Source organism: Zingiber officinale, chromosome 10B (genome assembly GCF_018446385.1).
Source record: "Zingiber officinale cultivar Zhangliang chromosome 10B, Zo_v1.1, whole genome shotgun sequence".
Classification (NCBI taxonomy): Eukaryota; Viridiplantae; Streptophyta; class Magnoliopsida; order Zingiberales; family Zingiberaceae; genus Zingiber; species Zingiber officinale.
In genome coordinates this window covers 4,816,276-4,835,078 of record NC_056005.1, presented here as the reverse complement: position 1 = coordinate 4,835,078, position 18,803 = coordinate 4,816,276, and the positions used below count along the sequence as shown (strand labels likewise).

Here is an 18,803-nt window from a genome sequence, read left to right as displayed (position 1 = left end):
TGGTAGAAAGACTTGGTGGGGCAAGAGTTGGGTAAGTCTGCTATTGGTAAGTGAGGTAAGTACTAAAGAAGAGAGATCCAGTGAAGACGAGCCCTAGTGTGGTTGTAGGACAGGATCTAAGTTGAGATCAAAACTATATTTTGGTAAGATAGGATCTAATTAATAATTTGAATTCATATTATGCTTGTTATATTAATTCTGTTGTGTAGGAAATCGAAGGTGCAAGTTAGTTGGAAAAAGGACTTTTAGGTGCCTTGGAAGGGTCCAGGTGCCCGAAGGCCTGGGTGCCCTGAGTAGGTCCAAGCACTTGGATTGGGTCGAATCTAGCTACACATGCAGTTGAGTTGAACCACTCCAATTGGTTTGCACACGTCAGAGTACAGAAGTTCGAGGGCGGTCCATGCGCTCGGGGGTGAATAGAGGCAAGATGGATAAAGCTTCGCTGAGGTGCATCCATGTCAGTGATTCAGGCGCCTGAGGGTGGTCTAGGTGCCCGAAGTTGGATAACTCAGCGTCGAAGCAGGATCGAATAAGCTCTAGTGGAGGCGCCCGAGATGGTCCAGGCACATGGAAAGGCCTATAAAAGAAGTTTCAACTAGCAGTATCAGAACATCATTCGTTACAACTTTCATACTCACATGCTGCTTCGAAACCTACTCTACGACATTGAAACACTCCTTCAACAACTACGCTCGAGCTTCAACACAAAGTCATCGATATACTTATATTTAAATTATTTGCATTTTAACGTTCTATGTCTTTGTAATTATTCGATTAATATTAGTGGATTATTCGTCGAAAAGATCTAAAGGGTCTGGGTCTTGGAATAGGAGTCGTCGAAGACTCTAAATCAAGTAAAACATTTGAAGGTGGCAGAATCCTGCAGCCCCAATATCTTATGTTGTCAAAAGGCGTGTTAAACTGTTAGTCAAAATTAAAGTGGAGTAGACATTAGTCACAAAGATGTCAAACTTAACCTAGAAAGAACTCGAGCTTAATCAAACCTGCTTAATACACTCATCCTAAAGATTTGAGTTTGACTAAGGATAAGTCAGTTATTACACCTCGATTTCAATTGTCGACATCGTTCATGTCTCAACCCCAAATCCCGACATCCTCTACGCCTTAATCTCAATCACCGACATCGCTTTGGTCTCAGCCTCAATCGCTGACATCCTCCCTGTCTCAACCTTAGATCCCGACAACCTCCATGCCTAAGTCTCAGTCATCGATATTGCTCATGTCTCAACCTCAATCGTTGACATCCTCCTTATCTTAGCCTTAGATCTCGACATCCTCTATGCCTCAGTCGTTGACATTGCCTCTGACTCGACTTTAGTTGCCAACATTGTCTCAGTCTCAGCCTCATATCTAGATATCCTCCCTGCTTTGAACTCAATTTCGTCTATCTTCAAGACCACTCAACATCAACTTCATTTACTCATCCTCAGATCAAGCCCACACCCTAGGTTGGCCAACTAAAAATACGTGAGGGGCGTGTGGATAAGGAGACAATGTAACTATCTCATTGATGAGGCCATTTTCCTCAAGAGATGTGGATAACGATGGTGAATATTCCGGAACATGTGGCACCGGATGAATAGAGAGGTGGTCAAGTGGTTGTCAGATATGGTCTCCTGGATGCACTTGCACTTCTTCAAACATGAGGCGTTTGGTGGATAGAGAGACAATTAACAACTATCAGATATGATCCCTTCATTAGCTCATATGAAGATGATGAAGGAGAATGCATCGTCTGACGTAGAGATACTCTTCCGACCGCTATACATAGAGAAGGTAAGTGTAAGAGGACTATCTTCGGCTTTAGGAATTTCTTTCTTCTTTTTTCTCGTCTAGTTTGATATTTTAAATAAATCCTAACTTGAGCGTTGGAATGATATAATGGAATCCTTCTCAGTGTCATTCTAACTCTATATTGAAGTGTTTTTATGGTCTTCTCATCTTTTTCATGGATGATCTCTAGAAAATGTTGTCTATTTATTGATTGATGATTTTACCGTTCCTTGTATTTGGTTTGAACAAGGCCTAATCGATTAAGCTGGGTTGAGTCATTTGAGAATCCGTTTATTATTAAAGAATTGTCAATCATAGTCATCCTCCATCAGATCTTGATCCAGTTCCTGACAATATTGGATTCATTGTAATTAATTAAACTGTTTTCGATGATATCAAAGCCTCAAGCACGGAACGTGGAAGAAATCATTGGAAAAAAAAAAATCACAAAGGACAAGGAAAACACAGTAGACGAGCTCACAGCTGCGGCGGTTGAGAATTGCGGCTTTGCCAGCTGCGAATTGCAGCCTCAGAGTCGTTGTGAGCTCGTAGCTTGCATGACCTGGCCGACCGCGAGCTCGCAGCCTCTGCGGCTGTGATTTTGTCCTGGGGGCTGGTTCCTGCAGTTGGAGGAGCTGCGAGGCTTTCTGTTGATTATTTCAGTTCGTTGGGAACTTACTGTAAGAGGGGAAACTGGATGGATGATTTTCAAATCCAGTAAAGTGGGATTCTATCCGATAGATACTTGTGTAATTAATTCCTTTTTGGTGGTGCTACAGCACGGGAGTAAACAGCCGGGCATTAAAGTCAGCAGCTCATTATTGAAGGACTTGCTTCAAAACTCGCGGAGAGTCCCCTCGTTCTCCACTTACCACCCAGTAAACAAAGAGAGCGCCGTGGTCAGAGGAAGCTCCGTTAATGGTGACTCCGGCTGTGTTTCTCGCCGGAATAGTCCTAGCCGCAGCGCTCTACTGCGGGCTGGACCCGTTGGGCCGAAGCCCCATGGCGAATTTCCCCGGCTTCGAGACGTACCCCTACGAACTGCCGCCGTGGTCCGAGGTCCCCCATGTGCGGGACGAGGGCGACCGGCTCCGGGGAGCGGAGGTCAGGTTCCTCAACCAGGTGAAGGGACCGGAGAGCATCGCTTTCGACCCGCAGGGCCGCGGGCCATACACCGGCGTCGACGACGGCCGGGTGGTATTCTGGAACGGCGAGTCCTGGTCCGATTTCGCCTACACTTCGCTCAATAGGTAAGAAGGTTCCGTGATCTTGCTCAATTTCTCTCCATCGGCTCCATTAATCAACCAAGCAAAACGCAAAATGTGGCCTTGCAATATTTTTGGTTAAATTTGGATTTTTGTTTTCCTTTGCAGGACAGAAATATGCAGCCCGGACCCAAACCCTTTTAGTCACATAAAGATTGAACATATCTGTGGACGACCGTTGGGTCTTAGATTTGATAAGAAAACAGGAGATTTGTATATTGCTGATGCTTACTTTGGCTTGCTCAAAGTAGGCCCACAAGGTGGCATTGCTGCAACACTAACAGCGGAAGCTGAAGGGGTTCCATTGGGGTTCACAAATGACTTGGCTATAGACGACGAAGGCACTGTTTACTTCACAGACAGTAGCGCGTACTACCAGAGAAGGTATTTCTTTCCTTTCTCAAAATTCTAAGAATTTGTTTGTATTCATAGACGTTATATTATCGGCTTGCGTCATTACCCATCGAACTACTGTAGTTTTTGTTTACAGATAATTCGTTTCGAAAAGTTGAAAAGAATAAAATATTATCGAGTTCATAAAAAAAAAAAAATCTGTTTGTGTTCTCGACAACTCATACCTGTAATCATAAGTATCAAACAGAGATCTATAGGACCTGGCCTTTCCATTGGTTCTTGATCTTCAGGCTTTGGCAGTTTTAAATGCTTGCTTCATTTTCTTTTGTTGTTTTGTCATTATTTTTTGCATTTAGATTTGACCATTATTTTTTAATCTTGCATTTCTCAATTCCAATGGCTCTTTGCGTCGTTACCAATCCTCCATCGACTCTAGGAATGTAAACAAAGTTTTTTGGACCTGCTGCATTGCTGAATTACCATTTCCTATGGGTATAGTAGATAAAAAAATAAAATAACCCAGCAGTATCAGAATCCACGGCAAAAATCTTGAATTGCTATTCAGATCTTCCATGTATGACTGTTGGCACATGTTTTCACGAGGATCTAATAAATTCTGCTGGACATCCATATTTAACTTGCCTATTGTTTATGAGCTGTGAACTCGTAGGAAAAGTCCAAATCACATGTTTGTTTCCAGGAATTTCTTGCAATTAATATTTACCGGAGAATCTTCTGGGAGGCTTTTAAAATACAACCCAACTACAAAAGTGACAACTGTCCTTCTTCGCGACCTTCAATTTCCCAATGGTGTGACTCTAAGCAAGGATGAATCATTCCTGCTGTTCTCTGAAGCACGTCTCAGGTTGGTCTCTGACTATCTCATTCTACTTATCCAACTGCATAAATTAAGAAAATAGAAAAAAAAAAAATGCATATGCAAATGTAGGTTGACCAAGTACTGGCTGAAGGGAGAAAAGGCAGGGACCTCAGAAGTTTTTGCTATCCTTCCTGGATATGCAGATAATGTGAGAACTAATGAAAATGGTGATTTCTGGGTAGCAATTCATTGCCATCATAATAAGTATATAGATTTCCTCAGCAAGCACCGGTACCTGAGGAAACTTCTACTCAAGCTTCCTATTTCGATAAAATATACCTACCTTTTACTGATTGGAGGCAAACTCCACGGGGTGGTCGTTAAATACAGTCCAAATGGGGAGATAATTGAGACTTTGGAGGACAGGGAAGGAAAAACAGTTAAAGCAATCAGTGAGGTGGAAGAGAAGGATGGCAAGCTTTGGTTGGGATCCGTCCTGATGCCTTTCATTGCTGTCTACTGATCATCTTCCAGGCGTAGCACGATGCACTGGTTCAAAGCTACACAATAAATGTCAAGGGTGTTGGTGCTAAGATGCTTGATGGTTTGTCAGCTGTTCAAGTTATTTTAATTGTACAAGTAATCAGTCAAACAGAGAGAGTGTTAGTTGCTTGCTGTTGCTTGGGTACGGATAATAAACTTTAATTTATCCCATGATTGGTAAAAAACATAATGGCCCCTATCTTGGAGCTAGCTATGCTTGTAACTTGTTTCCATGGTGCTAGATTCGTTGAGTTAATAGCATTTTGCTTGCTTTCTGTTGATGCTGCTTTCTGCCTGTTCATTGATAATCAGCGGGTCGCTAAGAACCTGAGTTCATTGCATCACATATATTGATCTCCATTGTTCTTAATTTAATTCATTAGGTCAAAATCTTAAATATTGGGCATAGCTCATTAAATGTGGCCTTAGAGTTTGTTGAACAACCAACTGCAAACAATTAAAACATAAGGGCCAAAAAATAAAGCATGAACCGACAGTCCTGTTCGGTCTAAAATTCGTGGAGAATAGTAGTCTGGTCCAGTCCATGTAACAGGGACACTGATGGTGGACTTATTACACATCTTTTTGAAATTACATTAACACCCTTGAACAGCAGCTCAGCAAGCCAACTGTTTAAAGACGTGTTTTGACTGTGGTTCTCTGTGGAAGCCAAGCAGCCAAACAAATTTCGTCCTCTCCCTCCGTCGACTTTTGGGGCCATGAATCCTTCTCCTTTCTGCGATCCCGCACCTGCTTCGCAATAGTCGTCTATGCAGGATTGCAGGTAGTTGAGCCACTCGTTGGTCCTTTCGTCTTCGTTACTACCGTAGTTTGATGACCCAATCCTGGGTCGCTGCCTTGGCCCTTTCAATTTCATCGAACTCTTGATTGCTTATCTCTCAAGGGATCGGAGCATCGGAATCTACGTAATATTTTGGTGCGTGCGAATTCGGTACCTTCACTTTTCAATTGTCTGGAAGTGGGATGGCTCCCCATCGCTTTCCAGGATTTATTCTTTCCATGGATTAGGGTCCAGGTCTGTAGTCTTGCAAATTGTGATTAGAGGAAATTGATTTGCAGGTGGGAAGTAACTTATCCTACGTAAAAGATTTGATTGATTTGGGGTTTTATGTGAAATGTCGAACGAGTTCTTATTCTTATCGCTGCATGCTCTATTTCGTATGACAAAGGAGTAAAATTTGATCGTATATTTGTTCATCTCACTGTTTTGGTCGGAACTTTTCTCTTAGCTTGACTTTTGAAATCTGCGTGTTGTACGGATTTGTTTTGAATTTTCTTTGAATACTAGTTTAGTTGAAAAGTACTGCTCGCTGATTCATAAACCCGGTGTGCTTGTTATGATTATTCTTGATGTTTTCTGTATGCTTACAAAATGAATATTTTTAGTAGTACATGTTCAATTTGATGCTACAATCAAAGTAAGGATCTCATCTTTTCTTTTGTGAATGAGCAAAGATTGATCGCCTGCAAAGAGAGCTTATGCTGGTGATGCTGTAAAACAATTTCAAGATTTGTTGTTTGGGTAGGGTAGTTGACTGGTATCATGATTCTATAATATACATAAAACAAGTTCAAAAATTAGAATTGGGTCTCCCAAACGCTCGATGTTTCCTGTTGATTGAGTCTCATTTTTAATTAGAGTCAGATTGAGATTGTGCATAAGCTTCCTCTTGATGAATTGCATACCTCATATTTGCATATGTAAATTTATTGAGATCTATTTGTCATTTGAAGCATCTTCGAAAGTCCCATTTATTCTCTTGTTTGCTGAAGGAGCCTATTCGACTCCAAACTTTTGCATTACAAAAACCTTATGCTTCTTCCCTGCTCAAGTTTGCCGCAGGAAAAATAATTCAACATCTCCCCACAATTTCTTGTTTTAGTAAACGCCAGCTTTAAGAAATCTGTAAAGTGTCAATGCTATTGGGCTGTTCTTCAGCTGGATAAAGTAAATTCAGAAAGGTTAATTTTCTCTGATAATTGTTCTACCTAGGCACCAAAATGTTTACCTCTAATGCTATTCATATTTAAATTGTGAGAATACTAGCTCACCTTGGCAGATTGTTGATGTTTGTTATGCTTCTAGAAATTTAGCTTACATAAATGTTGAGGACCGTTTGGTGATTTCATATCTTATAATCATGTGATAGTTTTTCGGTTGATTTTACCATTCTCTCCTCTATCATTTATCTACTACCATTTTGGGTCATCTAGTTTAGCCACACATCTACTATTAAGCAATGAACTATTCTTTTGTGTAGTGTCAACCTCTCAGGTGAGAAAAGTCATGTACTTCATCAAGTGACGGATTAATCTAGCATGAGTGACATGATTTATCTTGTAACTTTGAGGAGACTAAGGCACACGATATGTGTGACTTTTAGCAAGTTGCTATTTCCAGGAAACAAGTGACTTAACTTTTTTTTGTTTCTCAGAAATCATTGCCACTATGCTTTTCTTTACATATTATCTTTATTCTGCTTTCCAGGGAGCATACTTTTTCATCTCAATAGTTATTCTACATTAAAGGGAAATACTTTCAAGGCGAGAGTCTTATCCTTCCCTGAAAAAAGAAGATATTTAATGTCTGTTATACCACAGAGATGGAGAAGAAAAGGAAGATTCTGGAACTAAGAGAGAGGCTGGACAAAACTCTTGCATTGCCTGATCTTGCAAATGAAGAGTCTGTCAAGTTACTGGTCGAGAATCAACTTCGTTGCTCGTCTTTATCTCATGTCAAAGGTTGATTAAGCATCTGATGCATCTGCAGATGGTCTCTTTTCATTATTTGATTAATTCATGGTCTCTACTTGTGTGATAGAATATTGGTTTGGTTGCTCATGGATGTTCTTTGATTATTACAAGTTGGACAAAACTTTTCCTAGTTGGTGTATGGATCTTTTATAATATTCTGAACAAATTCATAAATTCCTATTATTTAATTTTTGAGTGTGCAGATGCTATGTGGTACTTGATATAGCAGAAGTTGGATATAATATATATCTTATCTTATATAAAAGTGCACCTCTGTATTTGAAGTTAATGACTATGCAAATTCAGTGTCTTCTTTAGATTGTAAGGTTATTAGTTCAAGATATAACAAATAGGAATGTTGATTATCATCGGAAATTTGATGTTAGATAATAGGTCTCATTTTTCCCCCAAAAAAGAGTAAAACCTGTATTGTCCTTTATGTGCTGCTCTACTTGTCTTGACTTATACCTTCTTGGAATTGCAATAATATGCACTATATTTATCTGGTTCTGTATCTGTCTTTAGCATCAGATTTTGAAGAAATTGTAGGAAAGAGGACAAAGGAAGTCTCTAATTTTGTTGAAATGCTTCGGAGTGCTTCTGAAAATGAGCAGAATAAATCACATGAGCAACATGCTGATTGGAAGGTAAACTAATACTCTGAATTCGCTTGAGATGCTTGAACCGGTTTATATGCACTCCTAATAGGTACATCATTTTTAGTGTTCGTTGTCAGCTTTGTATTGCCCTGCAAATTTTCAGTTATTCATTCGGTTTCCCAACTTTGTTGTTGCTTTCTATATTCAATGGCTCCCCCAACCATTGTTATGATAGTTCTATACATTTAATCTGTAGGATCGTTGGGCCGGCTAGAAGGGTTGGTAAATAACCTGTCAATTTAAAACAGGCAACCCTTCCTCGAACGATTAAGCTAACACTTGTAAAATGAATTAAGCAGATAAATAAAAGCATAAAAGAAAAGACGAGGCACCAGATGTTTACTTGGTTATAACCGATGTGGTTGTTAATCCAAGGAAGAATAAGCTCAAAAACTCCTTCAGGCGGAGAAGCCTCTTACAGCGTTTAGGCACAGAAAACAGAAGCTTAACTACAACTAAAGCATACAAGTGTTTGGAAATAGAATGATCGTGATTGTTGAAAAGCTTCTGGACCAAGGCTATATTTATAGCCTTGATCGGGGCGCCTGGAAGGGTTCCGGGCGCCCTGGGGGGGTAAAATTTATTCCCCAACGGTTGGATCGAGTCAAGGCTCGATCCTGGGAAAAAGTCAGTTCCGGGCGCCCCGGACAGTTCCGGGCGCCCCGGATAGCTCCGGGCGCCCCGGACAGTTCCGGGTGCCCCGGAGCCAAAAGTCAACCCTGTTGACTTTTTGGGGTTGACGTTTGGTCCGTGCTCTCTTCTCCGGTTCAGCTCGTCTCTGGTCCGGGTCTTTCTGCTCCGGCTCCGCTTGCTTGGGTGATCTCTGACATCCAGAATAAGGCTCACCCGAACCCATCTTCCGGTCTTCTCAAGCGTGCTTCCTTCCGGCTTCTCGTCCCTCAGAATTGCCGCGTGTCCCTTCTCGTCCACCAGCGTACTCATCGACTTCGTCCCTCGGTCGCACCCCGTGCCGACCTTCCCGCTAGCTGCGTCTCTTGCTCCCCGAGCAATCTTCCGCTCCGGCTTTGGTATCTCGGAACCACCGCGCGCACTTCCTTCTCGTCCGCCGGTGTACTCTTCCGCAGCACCTCGTCCCTCGGACGCACAGCGTGCCGTCCTTCTCGCTAGCTGCGTCTTCCGCTCGAGTATCTGTGCTCCTAAGCTCCTGCACACTTAGACACAAGGTTAAAACAACGCAGGACCTAACTTGACTTGTTGATCACACCAAAACAACCTTGGGGTTCCAACAATCTCCCCCTTTTTGGTGTGATCAACCCAAGTTAAGGTAGGGTCAACAATAGATATGAAATTAAACAGTTTATTGCAATAACATGCAACATGATAGAAAAAATTAAATTTCAAACATTCCAAATTTTAATTTTCAATTTTCTACCTCCCCCTAGACTTATACTTTCCTTCTCCCCCTTTGATCACAATAAAAATGGGGAACAACCAAAATCTAAGGGTTGACATTAAAATAAATTTGAAAATATATTTCAATAATTTTCAGGGAAATATTTCTAAGTCAAGACAAATTTCTAAGTCAAGAAATAACTTTTTTTTAAAAAAAAAAAAATTCAAGTATTCGTCATCAATAATTAAAAACTTTCTAAGCCGAAAAATTTATGCAAGAAAATTTTAAGAGAATTGATAACATTAAAAGAAATTTTCTATGCATTTATTTATTTATATATTCTAATGCTTTTATCAGAAAATTTTAAATTTCCATTTTAATTTATCATAATTTCTTAACTTTGAAGCAAGAAATTTTGAGCATGTAGAAATTTGTGCAAATTGTAACATGTCATTTTGAATTTCTAATTTGCAAAGATATTTCGATAATATAAACTTGATAAAGTTTTTCGACAATACTTCTGATTTGCAAACTTCGTTCGACAAAATATTTTGTAATTTGCAAAAGTATTTTGACAACATAAATTTACAACAATCTGTGGATAATAGATTTACTACTCCGAAAAACTCTTTCGATAATATCTCTAATTTGCAAACTTTGTTTAAAAAAATGTTTCGTAATTTGCAAGATTCTTTTGTCAAATCATTTTGCGATTCGAAAAACTCTTTCAACGAGATAATTTGTACTTCGGAAAAAATTTTAGATCCGGAAAAAGTTTTCGATAATATTTCTAAGTTGCATAATTCTTTCGTAAAAATATTTTGTAATTTGCAACAATTATTCGACCGAAGATTTTCTTATCCGAAAAGTTCTTTCGATAATTCAAATTTTGGTTCCCAAAAATCTTCAGGTAATTTGATTAATTGAACTAGTTGTTCAGAGGGTAGAGGTCATACCTTACTTACCTCGTCGGCCGTTGGTTCTCCCCCTGTTGAATTAATTTCTTCCGAAAATTCTCCCCTTTCATCGATCTCGGGATGTACTTCGGCTATTGGGGTTGTCTTGGTAATTTCTTCCGTCTCGGATTCTTCTGATGACGGCTCGATGTCTATTGAGGAGACGACTTCAACCGGTTCTTCGTAGAGCATTAAGAACTTTTCCCAAAGTTCTTTCACGCTTTTGTACTCTCCGACTCTGTCGAAATCTTTAGTTGGTATTGCGCTTAGAATGTGAAACTCTGCCCGAGCATTCGCCATGGACTCTTCACGTTGCTTCTCGTTCCAGAGGCGTATGCCGATTTTCTCTCCGTTCGTGTCTTTCGGTGCTTCATAACCTGTTTTCATTATTAGAGAAATACCAATATCAGAGTTAAAAAATACCTTCATTTGTTGCTTCCATGAAGAAAGCTCCCCCTCGAATGTTGGTGGGTAGTCGTTAGCTCCGGCCATTGTTGCTTCAGACGGCGGTTAGTCCTTCTGAGGCGTCTCGACTCTGATACCACTTGTAGGACCGTTGGGCCGGCTAGAAGGGTTGGTAAATAACCTGTCAATTTAAAACAGACAACCCTTCCTCGAACGATTAAGCTAACACTTGTAAAATGAATTAAGCAGATAAATAAAAGCATAAAAGAAAAGACGAGGCACCAGATGTTTACTTGGTTACAACCGATGTGGTTGTTAATCCAAGGAAGAATAAGCTCAAAAACTCCTTCAGGCGGAGAAGCCTCTTACAGCGTTTAGGCACAGAAAACAGAAGCTTAACTACAACTAAAGCATACAAGTGTTTGGAAATAGAATGATCGTGATTGTTGAAAAGCTTCTGGACCAAGGCTATATTTATAGCCTTGGTCGGGGCGCCTGGAAGGGTTCCGGGCGTCCTGGAGGGATAAAATTTATCCCCCAACGGTTGGATCGAGTCAAGGCTCGATCCTGGGAAAAAGTCAGTTCCGAGCGCCCCGGACAGTTCCGGGCGCCCCGGAGCCAAAAGTCAACCCTGTTGACTTTTTGGGGTTGACTTTTGGTCCGTGCTCTCTTCTCCGGTTCAGCTCGCCTCTGGTCCGGGTCTTTCTGCTCCGGCTCCGCTTGCTTGGGTGATCTCTGACATCCGGAATAAGGCTCACCCGAACCCATCTTCCGGTTTTCTCGAGCGTGCTTCCCTCCGGCTTCTCGTCCCTCAGAATTGCCGCGTGTCCCTTCTCGTCCACCAGCGTACTCATCCGCAGACTTCGTCCCTCGGTCGCACCCCGTGCCGACCTTCGCGCTAGCTGCGTCTCTTGCTCCCCGAGCAATCTTCCGCTCCGGCTTTCGTACCTCGGAACCACCGCGCGCACTTCCTTCTCGTCCGCCGGTGTACTCTTCCGCAGCACCTCGTCCCTCGGACGCACAGCGTGCCGTCCTTCTCGCTAGCTGCGTCTTCCGCTCGAGTACCTGTGCTCCTAAGCTCCTGCACACTTAGACACAAGGTTAAAACAACGCAGGACCTAACTTGACTTGTTGATCACATTAAAACAACCTTGGGGTTCCAACATAATCTTCACCTCATCATCTTTTTTTTTATTATTATTATTTCAAAAGAACAATTCCTTCTTATCACGATCTATTTCTTCCTCTAATTCAGTGAATCTATGTCATCATTTCTAGTAATATTGCATCTGTTTCCTTTGCTTGCAAGTTCCATTATCTTTATTGGATGATAAACTTGAACCTATTTAACTTTGTGCTTCATTTAAGAAAATTAGAAGTTGTTAACCAATATATTTATTTATTTGCATCATCCAACTGGATGTGGCATGGCTGCAATTATTTTCATTTCATTTATTTTATTGTGAATGTGAAGCTTCTTTACTTGACGGAATTGCCTTATATCGACTCTTTATTATGGACCTAGGAACCTAATTTTAAATACCACAGTTTGATTGTCTTTTCTTGAGAGAATGTGGAGCCAAATATTCATCACTTTATTTGTTAGCTTCATCAATGATTTGCTAACCTAATCCTTAAGTGGTTCTACAACGATAAGATGAATCTCCATAATTTATTTGAACTAAGTTAAGGGTGAGTGTTATGAATTTGGAGGTCTAATTTAGATATCACACAGTATTGGGTGGGAGATATAAAGTTATAATAATAAATATACTAACATGTAGATGGAGCTACCTAAGAATCCCTAATAATTTTTGCCCGTTGCCCCTAACACTCTTTCCCTTTCCTTTCTAATTTTTATTGCTCAAGTCTGATAACATAGTAACTAATGACTCTTAAGTCAAGAGAGACATTGCTTCATTAGCATCAATGTATTTTTTGCCTTGCTAAGTGAGTTTGATACTGAATATTGGTGAATCTAATCCATGCATAACAATAGGTTGCATCTAACTAGATCTGAGTGCGAAGAAGCATTATGAAATTACATTCTAATGAACGTATGCAAGTATTTCAATTCCACTTGATACATGAGACAGTGTATGATGTGCCTAAAGTTTAGCTTGTGTAAATTTTAGAAGCAGCAACTTGGTTAGCGCATCTATTGCCACAACACTTCTTATATTGACAAGAACCACTGTTTTTTTTCTCTCTTTACTTGATTGATGAATTTATTTCTTCTATGCTAAGTTTAATCCTAGTGATGATTATTCTGAATATATATTTTGGCTTGATAGTAGAAAATAACTTAAATCTGCAATTCCTATTACGTGAACCCTCAGCACAATCAGAAGTAGTTTTATTTCATACTTTTCATAATAAACATCCTCCAGTGCTAATTTTCCAGATAAAACAAGACACTGATCAGCTCCGTGTGATGTATCGTGAAGGGCCCCATGGTACTCCATTCCATACTTTACTTGCCGAGGGATATGCAGATGGACCTATTGATGTCTGTGAGTCCAATATTTATGAACCATGGAGACGCTTGTCCCCAGCATACTTGCACTGATAAGTATATTTATCACAAGAGTTTTTATGGTTTTATTTCATGCAGGTTTATGTGTTTCGTGGGAAACAAACCTGTATAGAAAATGGTAAGTCTGTGGGTTACATTTTTCAGTTATTAAATGCCTTTTTTTTCTACTATTCTTGATGTTTCATGATTTAATTCTCTACTTGTGAATATAATGCTATTGTCTTTTCATTATTTAAACTTTAGCATGTGAGTCCTTTTCTCCCTCTGTCATGTGCAAGGTGACGAATCTGAAACTCAACTATTGTGTTGGGAAGCCTGGAGACCGTAGCCATTATAAGTGAAACCTGCCTAGGACTTTTCACAACCTTGTGGTGTTAATTGTTGGCTTGCATTACTTTGATCTTTATGGTGGAAAGTCATGGTGCTACTAAATTCATCATGTTGACTTGTGTCTTCACATTCTAGCATCACTGTTGAGCAGGTTGTACATTGAATTGGGATTCAGGACCGGACACGAGGGAGCCCTAAATTTTTGCTATTCTATAAAGTTTTATAAGAGTTTGTTAATTTTTTAAATATTATTACCCCTTAAAAAAGAGTATAATCTCTTCCCCTCAACTCGTAATCCTGCATTTGCATCTGCCACTGTTGCGCCCACCACTGTTGGAATTCTTATAATATCATCCAACTTACTGCTTAAATCCATTTCTTTCCAGGTGGCCTCAATATAAAATACCAACTTTTAAGATTATCATGTCTGAATGTTTGCACAAAGTTCGGGTTGGTGAAGAGATCTCTTTAGTAAGGTTAGTTGTTATCAACTAGTGATTCTCAATATCTGTCTTTACTTTTGGTATATTCTTGTGTTAATTTTGTATTGTCATTGTTTGGAAGAAAGGGTGAAGGTTCCTTGGCCAGTTTCAGATAGAGAGGCTCTTCTGCATTACTTTGAGATTGAGTACTTAAAAGAAGATCTCATTCTTGTACTTACTAACACGGTAATTGGAAACCATACCTTTTTATACATGTATATCTTGGGAAATTTTTGAAATTTTAATTGTTCATGACTTTTTTTTAATTAAATGGGAATATAGGGTGCCTAGCCATCAATTAATAAAATAGACTACACAGAGGAATTACTGGAAAATGAGTGGGAAGGTACAGTGAGGAGGATGGTCGGATAATTGGAAACCAGTTTAGTTGGTTGCTTGGTTGTTAAGTGGAAACATTGCTACAATCCAACAATGCATTTCATCTCCTGGAATATAGTGATGTAATAATGGAAATTCTTATTGGGATATACTTGGTTGTTCTTGTTGTTATAATAATGAAAATTCTCATTATTTTTCACCAAACTCTTATGCAGACACATAAAAAAGATACTAATTAATTTTACTGGAAAACCTACTTTTATGGAGGAAAACACAATCATTTATTTAAATTTTCTTATTTTTTATTTAGTTAATGGTTTTTTTTTTTTATCTTTTTGGAAACCAGCTTTTGCTAGCAGCTTAAGTTTCATCTCATAATTTCTCATGGATATTGGATAGAGAATGTACATAACAAATAACTGATGGGGAGTTTTCTTGTAGATTTCAGACACTCAGCATATAGAAGTAAGCAATGAAGATTTAAGTAGGATCAAAGCTCCTGAAGCTATCAGAATAGATTTGGTTGGTGGTTTTGTGCTGCAAAAAATTGATCACAGCAGAAGTTATTTTAGGTATGTAGCAGAACTGTCTTTTAGCACAGGATTCTGTGCTAGATGGTTGTCAGGAATGTTGCCATCCTTTTGTTAAATATTTTTGTTTTTCTAGTCCCTGTTTTTAGATTCCTTGCTAGATAATATGGAGTAACTAGGGTAATTTTTCTACTCTCTCTTGAATTATTTTTAGCATTTTAATTTTTAGCTAAAATCTAATTTTTGAAAGATTCTTTGGATATTGTTCACAACTTTATGAATTCTTGATGAATGATTTTCCACTTTGAATCAGTGAGTGCATAACTAATAAGTATAGCTAAGATAAGGTTTTCATATTGTTAGGATAATATCTGGTAACAGGCAAAATATGGTCAGTTCATGTAATATAAAATATCAGTATCTGAAATATAAACAAAAATATTTTAGGAAAAATATCAAGAGGAAGTTAATGTGTTAAAATACTATCTTTGAAATCTTCTCCTCATGTGGCCATTGGAATCCATTTGGATAGCACAGAGTTGACTAGGAAAGATCTGAATCAATATTCAATTGATCGAATTGGATATAAATAAATAGAAATAAGCTACGCCAAATTACACAGCAATACCAGTTCTTATTGGTCAAAAAATTGACTTCAACGTGAATTGAAGATACGGTCATCTAATCACAAGTTTAAATATTTTTTCAGGGTAGTAGCAAATATGGATATCAAGCTGGATTTTGTACCGCCGTCACTTATAAATTTCATTTCAAGGCAACTAATAGGTAGCGCGCATAAGCTATACCAAAAGGTATGACTTCTCTACCATGCGGTTCTTTTCTCAAAGTAATTTACTGTAAACAGTTGTATGAAGTTAGTGATGCGTTTAGGATAAGGGTAGTAGTACATTTGGTTTAATATAATTGAGAGATGGAGTTTAGCGAGAATGAACATAGGCATGCCAGAATATTTGCCTTTTGTTTCTATACACCCGTATTCTGGTGTTTAAATTTTCAATCTTTAAGAAAAATAAAAGTTTGATTCACTCGTTGACTATAATGGTATTACATTTCATTTTGCTTCAAACTAACAACAGCATATGCCTTTGCAGGCAGTCAGTACAGTGGCCACAGGTGATGAGGATTACAAGAAAGCTCTAGAAGGACCTATTTATGCTCGGATTCGTGAAAATAAAACCAAGGCATATTTAGTGGGTCTGGATGAGGAACATATGGGTCAAAATGCTACTGAAATACAAGCAGTTAGAGATGAAACATCTGTCACTGAAATCGTTGAAGAAGGTGTAGAACAAACCACACACTCAGATCAAGTGAATGATAGCCATGTTGCAAAATTGATTCCCGACCAGGGAGATCTTGTCCAAGAGAATTCTTATATAAGCCCGGAGGTAGAAGCTGCTCTTGGCATCTTAGACAATGCCATAGCAATACTTCGTAAAGGTGGCCCATCCAACCCCCAAATCAATGGCCCACGGGCTAGTGAAGTATTTTCTTCCATGTAAGTATGGTTATTACACAATTTTTTGTATTAATGTCCTTGCTGTCTATCACAGGGGCCTACTGTTTTCGCTTTGTGATTGCATTTTTCATCTAATCACTTTGCAGGCCCATTAGAGAGAGTTCTTCAAAGGAAAATAAGCTTGATGTTTTGAGCTCTGAGACACTTGATTCAAGTTCTTCCGATGGCAAGCCTAGGGAAGGTACTCCTTCAGTGACAAAACCCCCATTCATGGAGAGCCTGAACAAAGTCTGCGATGAAGGGAGCCTCAAAGCTAACGGTTTTCATAACAAGGTTCCGCCTAGTGACAACTCGAAGCATGCCAAGGGAAGGAAGAAATGGCTTTGTTGTGTGTCTTTCTAGAGGATAATTAAGTACCTCAACAGCAGCTCTTATGTAGAGCTGCTGGCACGCCGACGCAAAGAATACAAACAATACATGGGAGGTTAAGAAACATGTGAAGTAGACAATTTCTTTGCCATTTTTCTGGAGAAAAGACATTTTCAAGTGCGAAATGTAAAAGACAGCCAACTGAGGAGCCGTTTGAGCTTGATTCACCTGCGGTTATACTCGCCTTGTGAAAATCATGAATTATGTTTTTGATATGCGTAGAGTTCAGTTTTTCCTCAAATTAAATAAGTTGTCTAGAAAAATAACATAGCGCGATGAATGGTTGTGTGAACTTTTATTTCACAGTTAAAAATTCAAAAGACGCAGCGAATGCGGATTATTTCACTAAGCGATTTGATGGGACACGAAGACTCCCTTTATTTAGTTGAGTTTTATCTTTTATTTATCATTTTATAATTTGAGATAAGGTCTAAATATAAAAATAATAATTTTATTATAAGATATTAATATTTTTTGCGGGTTTTCAAGCAGACGGTCATAATTCATAATAAAAGGAGATATTCCATTTTACTTTCTTTTTCAAATGCACCAAACTGATAAAATTATCAAAATGTTCTGAATTTTGAATACTCCCATTCTTTTTTTCGTTACTGAACGATGATGTAATAAACTTTTAACTCGTGGTGATGCTTAGGTTCTTGTAAAGTAAATCAATGTAAATTGTATTATAAGTGAGTTTATATCAATGTAAAATAATATAAAATTTATTTATAATTTTTGAAAATTGCCATTCTTACAATTAGTCTTTGTTACTGCATTGATTCATTATAACGACAAGACTATTTAAAATTTAAATATTTTGATAATTTTAAATTATTAAGGGCATTGTAAAAAAAAAAAAAGTTAATTCATCAAATATGCTAAGTGTAATTGAAGATAAACAAAATGATCCTGTCCGAGAGTCGAGACAATAGATGCTGGGACGTGACGCTCCCGTTGATCGTTGGTGGACTCCTCGTCAATGAAGCCTGCAACCACAACAACGCCAGTGCCGAGTCAGGGAGGGATTCTCCGACGATGGACCTCCGACGCTCAAGTCAAACACCGGCAATGTAGAAGAAACGAGAAAGCAAAATGACAGAGTAACTGTAGCTACAGTAGAGATTATGTATACCTTCGTTGAAGCTTGGAGCCCTTTATATAGGGCTCCGGGGAAGCGCGTGCACGCTCCTCGAGGCATGTACACTTCTCAAAACATACCCTAAAAAGAGGTGTCAGAAAAGTGTCCCTGACACCATACCTTAACGACCCGAGCATATTTCTGACAGAACAGAAGAAGCTTCCGTCGTATGATCCTCTGTATGTCCATGTCGTCAACCATGTCGTCTGTCGGTGGCGCGAGTCCCTATGAGGATATTGGCTGATCTTCCTTTTGTCTGTTAGTGGGTCGAGCGGGATGGCCGCTCGGCCAGCCCTTGGCTGTTCGGTAGGTCTTGTGCTCGGGCCCAGCGGAATGGCCACTCAGCCAACATCAAACTGTCCTGGCTCCATGTTATGTAGGCCGAAGTTGTGTCTGAATGTAGTCTGCTCGGTCGCATGTTTTGCCGATGTGAGTCCGAGCGGGCTGGCCGCTCGGCACATACCTTGTCTGTTTGAGCGTCGAAAGCTTGGTACATGGTTGAGCTGTGCTAACATCTACTTCATGTAGGCTCAGCGATTCTTCCTCCCGGTCGAGAAAGGGGGTTGCCCGATTGGACGATAATACCGGGGCGCTAACCAGCTTGTCTTTGA

The 18,803-nt window shown here is 39.4% G+C and overlaps 2 protein-coding genes across 11 annotated transcripts; both read left to right on the top strand.

Moving 5' to 3' along the window:
- Positions 1-2,593: 2,593 nt before the first annotated feature.
- LOC122029887 (protein STRICTOSIDINE SYNTHASE-LIKE 3-like) lies at positions 2,594-5,057 on the top strand. Its single transcript, XM_042589026.1, has 4 exons — positions 2,594-3,044; positions 3,168-3,443; positions 4,114-4,278; positions 4,363-5,057. The coding sequence occupies exons 1-4, from the start codon at positions 2,713-2,715 to the stop codon at positions 4,754-4,756; spliced, it is 1,167 nt and encodes a 388-aa protein (XP_042444960.1). The 5' UTR covers positions 2,594-2,712; the 3' UTR covers positions 4,757-5,057.
- A 365-nt stretch (positions 5,058-5,422) lies between these two features.
- Positions 5,423-17,266, top strand: LOC122028769. Of its 10 annotated transcripts, none has more exons than XM_042587654.1 (12): positions 5,437-5,560; positions 5,681-5,713; positions 7,399-7,539; positions 8,077-8,198; positions 13,330-13,438; positions 13,540-13,579; positions 14,178-14,267; positions 14,360-14,459; positions 15,054-15,184; positions 15,852-15,954; positions 16,255-16,661; positions 16,769-17,266. In XM_042587654.1, exons 3-12 carry the CDS (start codon positions 7,401-7,403, stop codon positions 17,022-17,024), a joined length of 1,497 nt encoding a protein of 498 aa, XP_042443588.1. In that variant the 5' UTR covers positions 5,437-5,560; positions 5,681-5,713; positions 7,399-7,400; the 3' UTR covers positions 17,025-17,266. The 10 variants fall into 10 exon arrangements, with proteins under 10 accessions (XP_042443587.1, XP_042443581.1, XP_042443586.1 ...); XM_042587651.1 differs by having other exon boundaries at positions 7,286-7,539; XM_042587653.1 differs by lacking the exon at positions 5,681-5,713 and having other exon boundaries at positions 5,423-5,560.
- The last annotated feature ends 1,537 nt before the right edge of the window (positions 17,267-18,803 follow it).